Raw genomic sequence first — 17703 nt, forward strand, 5'->3', positions numbered from 1 at the left:
CAAAACTTATTTTGGATTCTTTGGAACGTACAAGGTCTCCTCATTTAAAATGTTTGTGGTGCGCAATGAGTGTAATTTCCAGTAATTGAAAATCACCAAAAATGTAGCAAGTGTTACTCCGAAGGCACACTAATGTATTTTCTTATCTTTGGATTGACATGAAAACCTCAAATCTCAATTCCACAGCAAAAATGTCTAGGTACTGATTAAAATTTAAGTTGAAGAAAATTTCTTTAGATTCTCCTTCAGTACACCCATAAAAACCCTTAAAATCAAGTATGCAGGTGGACGCGTTAGACTTCAGCTAACAAATTCATGTGATTGCAATATTTTGAAGTAGAGGCCTCCAGTTGGCAGATTTTCTCACCTCATTTTATTGTTTCCATCATCTTTTTTTGGTCTCAGTCGTTGTACTCAGTTGCTTTTTCATAAAAATATTTCACTGATAAAGAGCCTTATGTATTTCATTTCAATAAATAATATGTAAGAAAGAAGGAGGAACAATTATTATCTGCCATTAGAAATCATTTAATTGAAATCGAGAAGGGAACTTACAAAGTAGATAGCTACTCACCTTTCATCTTCAGGATTTTAAACAGCATCCATTTATTCAGAGTCAGGGCATGCATCTTCTCAAAATTTGTTTGTACTTCTGTGTCGAAGAATGTAACTTCTGTAACTTTCTGGGAAAACGCTCAGCATATTGAGCCATCATTTACCAAAAAAAATCAGGTTCAAAGTGAATCAAAGTCTTGCGGAGAATGTGATTACAAAGAAAATGGGTGGATGAGAAATGGAGTCTAAATCACTGATGTTATAGCTTGCATTGAGACAAACTATCAAAGAATGGCATGCATTAGCAATTCACAATATACCTGTCCATAATTATGGAACACTGAACAGTTTAATAAGTTTATGGTCCCAGAATAGAAAATCGTGGAAGGCTATGAGAGTTAACGTGTAATACATGTAATACATTGAGGATATTTCTTTAAAGAGAGGCATTAAGGGAAGGAGATTCAATTACTGAATTTATTTACATAGCTGTAAATGAGAAGTAAGAATTTGCCTCCAAAATATTTACGTCCTCAAATAAAGCACAAGGCTTTGCAACATGAAGCTTCAGCATGGTAAGTAATAGTGTCAGGATTTCACTGTGCAATCTGAAGTATTAAACAGTTTGTAAGCCTTCCCCTAATGTTGTACTCATACGATAATGTATGAGTAAAAGGGTATTTTACAAATGATATTAGCTTTCTAAGCAAAAAATTCCGCAGTTATAAGGTTTGGGACATGAAAGATTCTTCAAGTGGCAGCATTTCACCTTTCACGAGATTGTTTCTAAAGGAAAATAAAGACTTACAAGTTTAACCAAAAACTATTGCAAAAACAGATGCTTTCTACATTCTCAAGAAGAATTATTCCTAAATTCACTTCTCTACCATGGAAACAGAGTACCTGAGTGTACTGAAATGACGGAGAAAATTAGCACACGTTTAGGCGTTACTTCCATATTTTCCAATGTTCCAAGGAGATTGCAGGTCCAGATATTTGTAAAGCAGGGTTCGATATTTTCGTTGAACAAATAACAGCTCAGAGAATATGCCAAAAACGAATGAAATCTTTATCAAAAGGTGAAATTGATAACAGCCAGTTGGTAGTTATGATTGATCATCCTCGATAGTCGAACGCGTAGCGGTCCCGCTGATGGCGCCTGGTTGAATGTGTGGCAAGAAGCCAGGGGGTAATTTTAACACCAAATTGGATTGTCGCTAAAGACCAGGCAAACGCGGTGTTTTCAAATTTCGAACTTCAAAAGTCGTTTTCGGAGGGCAAAACGGCTCGGAAAAATCTAAAAAAAATACTGCGTGATCAGAAGACAATGTTTGCAGTTTCTGAAAATGTAAGAATTAGAAACAGATTAACAAGCTCATTGAATCGGCAACATACTTTTCTTTTTTTGTCAGCCAAACTTAAACCGCTATTAATGGAAAATGGCCATGGAGAATTTTTAGATTTAAGTATATTACCTGATTTGCGTGTTTTGTTTCCTAATTTTTGATGTGTTCTCCTCAGATTTAAGTTTTTTAAGTGGTAGCGGTTCTATGGAAGAAAGGACAGAGAAAGGGCGAAAAATGTGGAGTGGCCTTGTTGGCAGTAAAAAAAGTGAACCTCCCAGTCTATTGAACAAAAAAGCCACAGGAAATAAAAATGTAGCATCTGACTTACGTTGGAGCATGGATCTACGTTGGCTACCTGCTAGTTTTGGTATTTACCCTGCCACTTCGAAAGAACCGATGGTATGCCTTTGTCACCATAACTTTCACTAATAAAAAATCTGACTTCAAATTATCGATAATTTTTACCTTGACGAATGTGGGGAGCAATCTGTACCCTCTTTAATTTTCAAAAATGCAGATATCAAATATTACTGAACAAGCTCATTTTTTGAAAGGTATAATTCTTCAATATGTTCATGATACTAAATATTTTAATGAAACAAATACTTTCATATGCACAACTGTACTTGAGATGTTTCGGCAGCTTCCTGGTCACCATCATTAGCTACCTGCCAACATTTAGATCGCAATCTCTTTACCTGATGCATGCTTGGGTGCATCAGTTTCAGTTGTTCGCACAGAACTGGCGGGTAACCGTGACCTCACTATAAATAACTCACTGAAGGTCTCATCCCACACAAGTGTGGCCCCATCAGGCGCTCAATCCCTCTTCCGAACGTCCTTCTGGTACTCTGTAGAACACAGTGACCCCCGTGACCGGCCCCCGGGGGCAAGGCACCGATTCGGCCCACCCTGCTCCCCCAAGGAATAGCCACTCCAAGGGGGTACCCAATGGAGACCGAGGATCCAGAGATCTAGAAGAGTGGTACACCCCCAGTGTCCGCAACTGATCAATTCGAGCCGTAAAGGACCGGGCATAATAAAGGCTAACAGCTCGCGTGGTAAGGGGCCGGATCATAACCTCCGTGGACCCTACGGTAGCCACAAAGAACACGGGGGGAGGCGGCGAGGGAAGGCGGGCCAGCCATGCAACCGCCTGGTCCCTGAGGCACCTGACCATCGCGATCCCTCGAAGGAGAGCAGCCAACGCAGACTGTGAGGACAAATCGAGGCCACAGTGGAGTGGATCTTCCACGCTACGGTGAGAGTTCAACTGTATATCTCTAAAACGAGATTCCGTTGCAGCTCGCAGGCTGGTAAATGTAAAAATACCTGTGGAAACGGGCCGCGCCGCCTAATTTGTCGTTTACTCAAAACCGTTGACATCCTAGTGGAGTCCCCAACATCACTGGTTGGTTTGTTTTTGGGTACTCCGCTAACTGTTCAAGTTACCAGTTTGATGAATTTCAAAGATTGAGGGGGGAGGGAGGGAGGATTTAGCTCATTCAGAGGGCATAATAGGAAAAAATTTCATAGAAGAACTATTTTTACTCACAAGCTGCACCCCTGCAATACGACCGTTTAATCATGGAACACCCTGTGTATTCAATGAGAACAGTACTCAAAAATACCCTTATATTCCAAAAAGCAAACACAATAAAACAGATAAAAAAAGCTAAAATACATACAAAATGCCTTGTGTGTTTTGAGGTGGGCCCAACCCTTTTGTCAACTGGGGAACAAGAAAACAGAATATAAAATTAACAAAAAATGAAAACCTTTTGACCCTCATTTAAAAATGTTCGTTCAATCCGCAATAAAGAATTTTTATACACGCTTTCTGTTGCTACACTGAGAAAAAACTATGGCTTATAAACCTATTAGTGGTAAATATGGAACACCACTAATAGTAGTACCTCTACATATAATAATAGCACATATACCTTAGTTATGGTCTCTGTACCTTAATTAGGTACAGAGACCTTAGTATGGTTCACAGACCGAGAATCATTAGTTTATTTACGACTATTATAGGTGTTCCATATTTACCTCTAATAGGTTTATAAACCATAGTTTTTTCTCAGTGTATGTTCTCGAAAGTCTTTCAACATCAAGACATACCGGAGCACCCATCTATTATTTTTCTCTCGGGAACAGCCGAAAATTGAGCATCGGGACAAAAACTTTCACAGGTTAATCAACCCCGAAGAATTCTATAGAACTATTTTCAGCCCCCCAAAACCCTAGGGGGGGGGGGGAGAGGTAAGGGGGCACTCCCTTTTCTCGTATATTTCAAATAGAAAGGATATGTTTTGACCTCGGATTCGAATTTTATGGTAAGAAATAAGAACTCTTTGTTCCATGCCATTCTTCCCCTGAACCCCCATTTTTTTGGCGTCACTGGACCTTATGGGGCATTTTTTGGGCAAAGTCCAATTAGACACTGTAGGCGTTAAAATTATCCAATTTCCAATATCTAAAAGTCTCCTGGGAGGAATCCTCAATACCTTTTTGTTAATGTGCTTAATGACCCCAGTTGACCAATTTTGGTGCTTTGGAGGGCCATAAGTCAAAATTATCAAATGGCAAGGTATGACTCGACTTTAGACTTGGATTTTTCGCGATAAATTACCTAGAATTGATATGGATTATGGCCTATTTACACCAGATTCTTTTTTTTTACCCCCTTTTCCCTCCAAAAGGGGGTATCCTTTAAAACCTATCCAAAATGAGGTTTTGGGGGCTGAAAATATTTTCTTTGATTGAAGGGTTGATTTACCAATGAAAGTTTTTGTCCCACAGCTCAATTTTCGGCCGTTCCCAAGAAAGAGATAGAAGACGGGTGCTCTGAAACACCAGGTATAGTATTAACAAATTCAGGGTGTTGTGATGGGAAGTTCAGCCTCTGCAATTCCTGTTAATACTGTCGTGGAAGATCTTGAATTCACCGCTTATTATAACCATGGCCGGATTTGAATCTGTGCTGCTCCCACGACTTGTCGCCGTGGGAGGGGGTAGGGGGGTCATAAATTATGTAACTTAAGGGAAATAAATATCGCGTGATTTTTTGCACCTCTAATTCGGTCTCTATCAGCTATCATCTTGCAGCCTATGAGTTTGTTCACTTATTTTCAATGGGTCGTTGTACCATTTTTTTTTCTAGTATTACTTGAATAAAAAAAACTGCCACTTCAAATATCAAAAATATGCTAGTGTTTTGACCCTTGGAAACCCTCAAAAAGTCAACCTATAAACGCCCCAGAATCTCAGACTTTCAAAATAGCCACTTTTGGGCGAGAACTACTTTGGTAAACTCGCTACGTCACAGTAGTTCCAGCGCAAATCTAGTTCCTTCATAATGTATTTTTAGATGAAGAATTGTCATCTGCTTTTCAAATAGGCAACCGATCATCGCCGTGACAAAAGCGAATTTTAGAAATGAATGCTATGACATCTAAATACTGAGAACACTCATAAAATAATCATGAGCCAACAGAATAAATCCAATTTTTAAGGGAAGCTGCCGATAGCGAGTGATTTTTAAACAACGGCAACTACTTCGCTTCGCCCGTTGGTCCAGCAGTTTACCAGACGTTAGCGAAGGACACGTTATTAAAGTCAGCAGAAGCCTATAAAGTTAGCCTTTTTAACGAAGAAGCTTATCTTATTAAAGTTTTTTCATTCATAGTACTTCTGTGAATTTGATATTTTTCAGTGTCGGGCGTTGGAAAAAGCACTGGGAGATGACAATCAGCTTTTCTTTGAATTTGAAAAGATTCCGAAGGTCAAGTATGATGCCGACTTCACCACAGCACTTTTAAGTGAAAATGTCCACAGAAATAGGTGAGCCTTTTTTGTAACTCTAAAGTCCGTGTAATTACTGAATCTTGAAATAAAGTCCCTCATCAAATTCTAGTGTAAAATCTTGAACCTAGAAATGATTTGATCTGTCATTTTTCGTGGAAAACTTATGTATCTTCCGAATTCATTTTTTGATATTTTATTACATTTCGTTTATAAATTTTCTTTAACCTCTAACCATGCCAGGCAGGTGAAAGTGCAAAAACTGTTAATGCAATTGCATTTATAGCCAATTTTAAGCTAATTTTAAAGGAGCATAAAAAAAACATAAGTAAAACCACCAACACCACCTTGAAGAACCAACCAATTTGTGATTTCATGTCAAATTTTAATTTTAAGTTCTGTTCTAAATTTCTAAACGTATATGCCAAATGGTAAAAAATAATACAAAAATCAATCAAAAATCGTATTTTATGAGAACGTCTAAGTATCAAAATGGATAGCAATGAGCACCAAAAGATATACAACCCGACTGCAGATCGACGTCCAAGTCCACCAGTCCAACGAGAGAAAACGGTCAGGTCATGTTCAGTTCTAGCAGCTCAAGATGCACAGAAATAGGTACACTGAGGAGACCAATACATTTTCTTGTGCATTCCGAACAGGAAAATTTCTGCAAGAACACCGAAAGCACGAAGTCAATTTTCTGATGGACACTAGCTTTTCTGGAAAGCTAGAAGGTGCGCGAAGGCGATACATAAAAACCGGGGTCATTTCCGAACTCGACGTGTCGAACTAAACAAGGATCACTTTCCACCTTTTGTCTAGTTGCACAGTGTCATCTTGCCAGGAGTAAAATCGGACGAGTTGAAAATAATTTTTTATGGGAGGGGTGGAAGGGGGGGTGGGGGGGCTTCATGGGGCTTACTTATTGTTTTGATTTTGAATAATTCTACTCGGACATTTTATATTGAGTGTACGTAATCATTTCTTTCCATTCAAGCCGTTAAATGCCGAAAAATGGCGTAATTGAGGGAAAGGGGGAGGGTAGTCGGCGAAATGGTAAGGGTATTTGGGGGTAGTGGGGCGGTAATGCAAACAAAACTAAGAGTATTTAGAGCTCTTTTTGTTCAACTTTTAAGATTCTTCATAGTAGCATTACTGCATTAAAACTAATATTTATACCGCTACAGATGGGAACACTTAAGAATCCCGATTTTAGGGTAAAAATTAACGTAATTTGGAGGGGAAGGGAGGGTGAGGGGGCGAGGGGGTCCGAAGTTTCAGGAATACTCATTGTTGGGCATTTCACGATAGTTCAAATTGATTACAACCTTTTTTTGCGCTCAGGCCAACATTTAAACCACTAAAATCAAGAAAAACCCGAAAATACCCCAATTTGACCCTCCCCCCCTCCCCTGGGTTTAGCACACCTCGGATTCATGGGGACTTTTTGTGAGCGTTCTGTATACCCAAATGAACAACTTAAAACAATAAAATCGTGTATCCCAATTTTGGCGCGTATACGTAGTATACCGCCTTTGCGATCGTTTCGACCCCCCACTCGATACAATAACTGAGTCCCTTAGTTCCTTACTGGAAAGTAATTGCCGCGAACTTCTAAGATTTTCCAAAGCATGTAAAAAGTTTACTAATCCGTCAAAAATTATGATATAACTTTTTTTGTCATTCTGGGGCTTTCTAGTTTATGTGTAATGAATACCAAGAGTCTACGTTACTTGGTTTTTTTAAAAAAAACCTAAGAATGCTCCGCGCTAATCTTATCCCACCTATAATAGTTACCCGATCTATGTCGTCAATTCTTTCGTTCACGATAAATATCGTTAGATTTACGTTAGCTGTTTCTTTTGTAATTTTGTCCATTTTGGTCTGATGAAGAACTGTATAGATTTTCGGTTAAATCGCATTTACCGTTTACAAGTAAACGGTAAATGCGATTTACGGACCGATTACAGTTTACTTATTACAAATGAAAAAATTAAACACTAAGAAGCGGCCCAAAACTGTATATAACAAGGTGGAGAAATGGTGCTGGGTCCACACCATTACGCGGGAAACAAAGCCAAGAAATACCAACAATTAAAATTGGAGTCAAAAATACATTTTTAGAACTCTAATGCGCACCAGTACGAAACTGAGGAGGAGAGTGTTCAGCTCAGGCAGTTTGCAATGGAATATTAAGTTGGAGTCACGCCGAGAGATCTTTACCGGTTTGGGCCTTATTAGACCTCATCAGAAGATCACACTCGGCAGTGAACCCAACTTAACATGCCGCAAAATCCAAGACGGCATTAAAACGCCGTCATGGATATGACCCGAGGCATGACACAAAAGTGTGATCCTCGCGCCATCTACCGTCGCTGCTGAACAACTCTCATAACAAAACAAGGAAAATCCGAGAAAAATGCGTGACTCCAATTTAATATTCCATTGCAAACTGCCTGAGCTGAACACTCTCCCCCCTCAGTTTCGTACTGGTGCGCATTAGAGTTCTAAAAATTTATTTTTGACTCTAATTTTAATTTTCGGTATTTCTTGGCTTTGTTTCCCCGCGAAATGGTGTGGACCCAGCACCATTTCTCCACCTTGTTTACTTATTACTCGATTAACGGACAAACCGAGAACTGATCATGAGCAATGCGACGGAGGAAATGCGTAGCAGGTGTTCCGAGTCAGACGGCATAAGGAAGGGAGGGATACTGCCACAGGACCCATGCTACAGTAGAAGAGTGACACGTGTTAACGGCAGGTAGGGATGGGTTTACGTGGAGAGGGAAACGGAAAATCAGAGGGTGGGAGGTCCCCCAACCATATGACTCGTCCAGCGGCAAAAAGGCAAATATGTCGTTATCAAATCGAGGTAAATTTTGCATTATCGGTCGCGCAAATCGAAAAATCAAGGGGTGCGTGCACATCTACAGCCTAAGAGCTTTCATTTAAAACAAATCCGAGGAATATCGGTCCAGTAGTTTCCGAGATCGAATTAGGACAAACTGTCTAGCGGCCAAAAGGCAAATATGTCGTTATCAAATCGAGGTAAATTTTGCATTATCGGTCGCGCAAATCGAAAAATCAAGGGGTGCGTGCACATCTACGGCCTAAGAGCTTTCATTTAAAACAAATCCGAAGAAAATCGGTCCAGTAGTTTCCGAGATCGTATTAGGACAAACTGTCCAAAGTGAAGGAGGGAAAAAAAAGCCTTAGGATATTAAATATAGCTGCGTTGCTAAGTCTCCGGAGGGCTCTCCGGAGTTACACGGAGACGTAAACAACCGTTGTTCTGACTCCGGAGGCATTACCCGGAGACTTGCTACGTCATGCTCATAGAGTACAATAGAGTCGCAAAGTACAGGATCGCCGATGAAGTCACTGTTGGAGGCTGTTTTGTGCAGTTCTCTGGAGACTAGTGTGCGGCGACTAGCGATTGCGCATGCGCTGAGACTCGCGCTCAGCGCTCCCCACACCCGACTCGGCTCCGTTCGTCGGCTAGGTCCACACACATTGAACCAGCTAAGTAGGCCGGTAATAAGTCTGAAATTGAGTCCATTTTTTTATGAATATTATCCAGGAGTAACATACATTCATGGAATCATTATGGCTTTGAATATCTAATTATAGCAAAATTTGCACAAATTAATATAGATGGAATTAATAAAAGTCGAAAAAACACAAGCAGTTGTTAAGCCTCCGTGTGCTCCATAAGCCTCCGTGTTAGAAATGCCGGTTGGTTCACACTTTGTATAAGTCAGAAATTAAATCCCTGCATGAATAAAATCCAGGAGTAACATACAAAAATGGATTCATTTTGGCTTTCACCATCTATTTACAGCAAAATTTGCACAAATTAATATCAATTGAATTTAAAAATGTCGAAAAAACACAAGCAGTGGTTGCTTTTCCCGTAAGCCGCCGTGATAAGAAATGCTGGTCGGTTCACACTTGGTTTAAGTCTCAATTTACGTCCCTTTTTGAATATTATTCAAGAGTATGATACATTAATGGATTCACTATAGCTTTGACTACCTATTTGCAGCAAAATTTGCAAAAATTAATGATGATTGAATTAAAAATGTCGAAAAAACACAAGCAGTTCTTGATTTCTCCATAAGCCATCATGATGATAAGTGCCGTTGGGTTCACACTTGGTTCACACTTTTCGGAGCACAAGCGGCTCGGAAAGGCCCGTTAAAGGATTGACTTCATCGGCGCTCCAGTAGATTGCGACTCTATTGTACTCTATGGTCATGCTACGTCAGTCTCCAAACTGCTCTCCAGCTAACCTCTCGAGGTCGGAGAGCTGGAGACCAATACGTAGACTGACGTAAGAATATAGGCGTTTAGCATTCTCTTTTTCTGCTTATGCAGTGAGTTTTAGAATTTTCAAATATTTAAAGATGAAAGTGTTTGTGGATTTCATTTTTAACTTTGAGACGAGAATAACTACGGAGCTTCCACTAGAAGAGTTTGAACGAATGAATGCTCGTAAGTTATGATTTAATTCATTCCCTTAAACTATCGATAACGAAAACGAAATGAATAAAGAAACTTAACCTAAAATTGAAGTGTAAACAAAACAGAATCTGGTGGACCCAACAACGCGGAGAGACTGGAGAGATGACGTCAACCCTCCGGGTAATGCTCCGAGACTCTCCGCTCCCAATCCTCCGGAGAGCTCTCCGGAGAGTATAGCAACGCAGCTTGTATAGATGCCCTACTTACGCTGTTTTCCATTAAACTGTTTTTATGAAAGTTCCACTCCTTGGTTTCCTTGGTAACCTTTGTTTGCTATCAGCTGATGTTTTATTTCCATTTCTCGGCCAAGTCAACGGATTTTATACTTCCTTTTTTTTTTTTAAATCATTGCCAGGTTAGTTCTAATTTTTTTTGCCAGCATTTATTCTACTCCTCCCCCCAGCTCACTTTTCTAACTCCCATAGCCCCCCCCCCCCCCACTAATTTTTTCTATATTTTTTTTTTTTTTACGGCATGCCTTGCTCCCCTACCATCATATTTTCGGGGTTTCATTCATAGGGATAAAATATTGTATTGTATATAAATCTTCGATTTATCGTTCGATATAAAGCAGGATAGACAGGGATAAGACGGAATTTATTGATATTCACCGGGATTAAAGGTAGGAATTTTAAGGAAAGGGGAATAATCAGTGTGTAACGAGGTAGATAAGAATCAAACAGGATAGATAGTGATGAAACAGGGTAATGTCAATCGATATACCATATATAGTTCGATATAAAATATGATAGACATGGATAAAATGGGATGCATTGATATTAATTGAGTTAAATGGAGGAAGTTTGAGAAAAGGAGAATAATCAGTAAGTAACCGTAAAGATAAGGATAAAACAGGATAGGTAGGGTTATCCCACCCTTCGATACATCGATCTTTGTTTATCGATCTTTGATAAATTGTCTGATATGAAACAGGATGGGAAAGTGGCGTAATCAATTTGAAACGGAATAGATAGAATAAATCAGGATAGATATGGGTAATATTGGACATAGGTAGGGATAAAACGGGATGTATTGATATTCACCGGGATAAAAGGGATGTTGAGTTTTTCTTACTCTGAATCTCATGGTTTTGTATCTAGCTGTCTCCGAAATCATTGGGGGTCGTCTTGCTCCCCAGCTATGGAGATTTCTTCAGATCGCTCACTCAGTCTGCCTCCTATGTGAAGTCTAATCATGCTTTAGTTATGACCAGTAAGATCCTCTTTGCTTCAGCATACTTAAAAGTGTATTTTGCAGTTGGAAAATACAGTGTTTTTCTTGCAGCGTCCGAACTACACTTTTCTCATTTGACGGCTAACAAGAGCTCATGATATGAGCAATTGCACAACATAATAGATCAGATCATCCAGGACATCATCATGCTTTTGCAGAACTCTCGTTGTTTATAAGATTAATGGGCTCCATTAAATAATGTGTAACATTGTTCTGGAAAAGCACGTCGATAGTCCGTCAGAGCATCGGAAGAGGATTCTCTTTCACTTCAAGCCTGGCAATCCGTCTGCAAGATCCTATGTCCTCCTCGGTACAGTTCCTTTACCAAGTTAGGTATTCATTTGCAGAATATACAGCAAATGTCTTCTCCTACGGTAAGTATATTTAAATCAATACGGAACATGTGGCAAGATGATTAGATCTTAGGCAGCATGCGTGCCAGATTGTTCCAATGCAAACTTAATTTAAGTTTAAGGAACAGGCTTGAAGTGAAAGAGAATCCTCTTCCGATGCTCTGACGGACTATCGACGCGCTTTTCCAGAACAATGTTACACATTAATTAATGGAGCTCATTAATCTTATAAACAACGAGAGTTCTGGAAAAGCATGATGATGTCCTGGATGATCTGATCTATTATGTTATGCAATTGCTCACATCATGAGCTCTTGTTAGCCATCAAATGAGAAAAAAGTAGATCGGACGCTGCGAGAAAAACACTGTATTTTCCAACTGCAAAATACACTTTTAAGTATGCTGAAGCAAAGAGGATCTTACTAGTTATAACTAAAGCATCATTAGACTTCACATAGGTGGCAGACTGAGCGAGCTATCTGAAGAAATCTCCATAGCTGGGAAGCAAGACGACCCCGGATGATTTCGGAGACAGCTAGATACAAAACCATGAGATTCAGAGTAAGAAAAACTCAAGTCATCACTTTTCTTTTACTGTCTCCGTTCATGAGCGTAAGGTCGTGCAGTAAAGGGAAAGAATTGACAACAATCACCACATTAAGGCGAGACTGAGCGTTGATTGAAAAAATGCTGTATGTAATATGCTAACGCTTCACCACAAAGCCATACTCATCACTGATTAAGACTCTGTCGATCCATGAGCGCATAGAAATAGTTTGATGATACTGGAAACTAACTTTTCTTGATAAATTTTACTTGTTAAGAGGGAATATCATGAGTTTCAACGAGAAAAATGTGAAAATTTAAGATGATTCTAACCTCAATCTTGTCTGTAAACAGCTAAACGGCCGTAGAGAGAGACAGACTGATGATTTTAGACCAATTTTCAACTGCGATTACTCGGTGAAATTTGTCGATTTGAGGCGTTTAAAAGGTTGGACCCCCCTATTTTGACGCTTTAGAGTCGATTTCAGGAGTGACCTTAGTGGCTCCCGGCGTTTAAAAGGTCGAAAATTCGTTTTGAAATTTGAAAGTTGTTTCTTACGGGGAAACGCCATTAGTGCAACAAGGACAGCCAATTGTTTGGAACCCGAGACCGTAGTCGAAAGAATCAATGCTGGCTATGACGTCACGACTAAATGAGTCCATATTCTATCTTCAAGTATACAGGGTGTCCCAAAAGTCCCTTCCCCCCCTTCTAAAATTTTCCCTAATTAATATTTTGAAACAAAACTTCGGGAATGTTCAAAGATCAATGTAAGCTACTTTCAGGGCCTCCAGACTTTTTGTTGCCCCCCCCCCCCCCCCTGGAGGGACTACGGGCCCCAACTTTTTTTTTTTTCAAACGGCAACATCCCCTTTGTGACTCATCAATTCACAGAGAATTAAAGAAGAAAATTTTTGGCACAAACCGCAAGTCAAACTCTTGATTTTTGACAAACTGGCCGCCGATCAAATTTCTAAATAACAGAAATCTACATCCCCGTCTTCGTCGATGGATTGGGATGAAACTTGCTTCTCAGAGGTTTTTCGGAACGAGAAAAACGACTCTGGCATTATTTTTCCGGAAAATTTTTGTCCTTTTCAAAATGGCGGCGGTCAATATGGCGACCTTGAGCGGCAAGGGAATAAATTAGGCTGCTTATCGGTGAATTTGCATGAAACTTGGAGACGAATCTGTCATCAGATTTTTTGAAATTCTGAATAACTTCAAAATGGCGAGGAAAATGGTGGAAACTTGGTATTACGGACGTTTACGGGTGGATTCGCATGCTGCCATTTTGAAAGTTTTTGACATTTCAGAAATGCATCGCAGAAGAGTCGTTTTTTTTCGAACCAAAAACCAACAGGACCCAGAGTTTCATTCGCATCTAACCGTAAACGTCCGTAATACCAAGTTTCTGCATTTTCCAGATGCAAAAGGATTGATAAGCATAAAACTGCATTTATCCCGTTTAATCTAAGTTTATCCTAATTCAGTAACATTCATCCGTGCCGGACAAAGAATTTGATTTTAAATTAATCGAATTTTAAGTAAAGTAAATGTGTCGAGTTTTATAAATTGAGATTAAGATGAAAAAAAAAAAAATCTAATCACACATTGGTAGGTTATAGGTTATGTTACATTTTTTTGTTTACCGGATCAAGACCCCCTTCACGCTCTTAACCTCTCACCATAAATTTTGCTGAACACTTATCAAGTGGATTGCCGATCTCTCCAATTTAAAAAAAAAGAAAAAAAATGTGTTTACCAAACAGGAAAAGATTACAGTAACGCCATTTCAGTTCACCTTAAATTTCAAGGTAGGCAACACGAGTTTCTGCGTGGTTGAATGGCGGTATTGTCGTCGTGAAATGACAGTTTGCCTTCAATTATTAGTGTAGGCAACACAAGCTCTCACATGGTCGAAGAGTGGTATCATCGTCCGTGCAATAGACGTTCTCTGTCTGCTAATTTGTTTTTATGTCATGTCGGGTCAGCGTTTGTCAGGAAAATAGTTGCTCCTCTTAACTGTTATCCATTAAGCTGTTTATATTTTTTTTTACTTCCCGTCCGAGCACATGAACATTAAAAGAGAGAGATGAGGATGATGATTATGATTGCTGATGCTGAGGATGACCATGAAGAAAAAGGAGAACAAAGAATGGTGCAGAACAAGAATAGTGAAAGAAAATAAGCTAGAATAAATTTAGAGAGAAGAAGAAGATAATGAAAGTGGGAGAATCAAACAGACAGAAGAAATGAAAAGTAAGAAGAAGAAAGCAGTGAGAGGGAGATATAAATAAAATAAGAATGTGGAAATAGTGGAATAGCTGTTTCATCGTGAAATTACACGGTTACTTGGAACGTCTTTAAAAAATAGCATTTCACCAAACTGGAGAAGATTAAATTAACGTCATTTCATTTCATTTCGCCCTCAATTTCAGTTTAGGCAACAGGAGCTTCCGCGTGGTCGAATCGCGGTATCGTCGTGAAATGGCACGCTCACTCAGGCAAAACAAGCTCCCATGTGGTCGAATAGTGGCATCATCCCCGAAACAATATCGGCCTAATGCTCCTCGTTACTAAATTAACAATTCTTGGTGAAGCATCTAGACCCGTGACTTCAGTCACGGGCTTTCCGCTAGTTTAAAGTATGCTTATATAAGCAGAAGCAAACGAACTGATTCGAGGATGGCTGAGCAGTTCAGCACTCTTCGAATGAGAATCTCACTCCTCCGTTTTGTTCAAAACGTTGCTTTGACAGATCTCCACACCCCTGTTATGCTTTTCAAAATTTGGTACCACTGCTCTGATAGCCAGGGCCAGCCAGGGCAGCCGTAAGTGCAATCTGTGATGAGCCTCGATACTCATTAGACCATTTGCCAAACGTGGCCCATACAGGAATCCACATACCCCTCTCTTCCCCACGCTCCTGATCACTGCGTCGGCGTCTCAACAAACAATAGCTGAGGGTCGCCCGGCGCGGCCGGGATCCTCAGTCCCTCGCCCAATTACTTACGCTTGTTTAACCATTTCACCGTCAGGCTAGGATTCATCCAATTTTCAAAGAAAAATTGTTTCGCGTGTATTTAGCAATTTTTTCCTTACTCTCCGTTAAAACACGAATAAAAAGAGGCCTCATTCATAAAAATCGGCCGAATAGAAGAGAAGTTACAGTATTCAAAATCCGAAGAAATCAACGAAACCTCGATTTCTCCGTACAAAAAATAAAATGAAGGGAAAAAAAGAAATATATGAATTACAATTAAATATAATTGACTTCAGAATTTGATAAGCAATTCAATTATATAAGGGGGGAAAAAATTAGGAGAAATTACAAAAAATTCGCCGCTTACAAGGGGCTTCTTTGTGAGAATTTTGACCTGAAAACAAGAGTCTAATAGCAGCAGTACTCCGTACAATACACGGTGTGCCTGAACGACTTAAACCTTTTTTATATGACCAAATCGAAAAATCTTTATATTTTTAACTACAGTGTCTCTTGAGTCGTTTGAGCCCCCCCCCCCCCCCCCCAAAAAAAAATTCTGTCGAGATTCTGGATCGTAAAGGCCCTTTAAAAGTATTCTGGGGGTATAATAGCTAAATCACTGGTAGTGAATCTCGTTATATTATTAAAAAGAAATTGACTCTGTAGTTTAATGCGTTAGTTTCTCTAATACGATTATTTTAAGCCCTCGAACATGTATACCACCAATTTTTGCCATGGCGGGGTGATTTCCTGAGAGTCAATAATATCACGAATTTTTCATAGAGCCCTTCCAAAATGGCTTGTTATTTGGGCAGCCGATTCGGCCATCGAACCGGGGTTTAAATGGAAGCTGATAATAACACAAAGCTCGGAGAAAAATTTTGAGATGAGTATAGGAACGATTTGTAAATAACGAGGAGAGGCGGGCAAAGCGGCTAAAATCCGATCCAATTTTTGCCGGTTTTCTGTTGAATCGATGTTGCCGCGGACTTCTGTGTCTACACATGGTTTCTGTTCAGCATATCGATACATAAGTATTTTTACAAGTAGAATCTAATTTTCACGCCAGGGAGTCGACGTACTTTGATTTTTTCGATTTTATACGAAAAATTTATGGTCTTTCGGGATTGAAATTACTTATTATTGTTTCATACAAAAAAATGCACCCAAAATGACTATGGCATATTGACTTTTATACATATTTTCTCTCATGAAATTGATTCGTAAATTCAACGAGTGGGTACATCGACCTGGTATATCAAGATTCTGCCATTTTTTACGGCAAATCGGTAGATTTTTGGGATGTAGATTGCAACTTTCAATTCATGAATGAATAAAGCATGGCCATGGTTGAACTTCTTGACATGGAAAGACGTTTATAATAACAAAATCAAGACATATTTTGTGCAATTGCATTTATATCAAGTCAATTCCTTTTCAATAATATAACGGGATTTACACTACCGGTGATTTCGGTAATTTAGCCCCAAAATACCTTTAAATCGACTTTATCTTTCAGGAGTTCGACAGAATTTTTCCTTTCTTCGCTTAAATTATTCTGTAGCACTTTTCTTCAAGAATCTGATAAGATTTTGCTAGAGGCAGATCAAAAAATGTAAACTCGTTCGAATGGCTTTCTACATTCACTATACACGGTCTCGTCAAGGTGCGTCGTTGACCTTGCAGTGTTGGATTGTGAATTCTCTTTCTGTGCTGCTTTCCTATTTTGAAATCTCTGTAAATGAAATCTAAAGGGGTTGATATGTGCGAGTTAATGATGTGCCTTATCAACACATTGTGTTGGAGTTCACTGCTTGTTTTCCGCTATTCGCATGATTTTGATCCCCCACATCTGGACAATGTGTGATGGTCAGGTTTCATCTTATTTATAATTCTGCAATTAGCTTTAAAGGCAGGTATAGGTAAACCCTATTCTTTTAAACCATTCACCGACTGTGTTACCAACATCATAATAAAAATTGTCATCATAAATAATATATAAATCATAGAAAATCATAATAAATATTTTGTCATAAAAATTCATATTAATATTAATAATAAATATTTTGTCTCAAAAATTGTCATCATAAATAATATATAAATCATATAAATCATAATAAAACTAACAAATCCGTCTTTGTTTAATTTTTTATGTTTGTGGTGGGGTTGGGACTGACGTATTTCTATGATCTTCTTAATGAGCACAGCAGGGTAAACATTCCTGCGACGGATTTGGTGGATAATATTGAATTCGTTATTATAATCATGCCTGTTGATTGGAATGCTTTGTAAATGGTATGCCATACCATGTACGAAGGTCGTTCAATAAAGTAAGTGTCCCCCCCCCCC

The 17703-nt window shown here is 39.1% G+C and overlaps 1 protein-coding gene across 1 annotated transcript in view; it reads left to right on the forward strand.

The window, feature by feature from the left end:
• Pez (protein tyrosine phosphatase non-receptor pez) overlaps positions 1-17703 on the forward strand; it is a 272376-nt gene that overhangs the window by 179638 nt on the left and 75035 nt on the right. Inside the window, exons 17-18 of the mRNA XM_019056984.2 lie at positions 2077-2300; positions 5617-5744. Of these exons, the coding sequence (XP_018912529.1) occupies positions 2077-2300; positions 5617-5744 (352 nt within the window). The remainder of the gene's footprint in view (positions 1-2076; positions 2301-5616; positions 5745-17703) is intronic.

This window comes from Bemisia tabaci, chromosome 2 (assembly GCF_918797505.1).
Source record: "Bemisia tabaci chromosome 2, PGI_BMITA_v3".
NCBI classification, from domain to species: Eukaryota; Metazoa; Arthropoda; class Insecta; order Hemiptera; family Aleyrodidae; genus Bemisia; species Bemisia tabaci.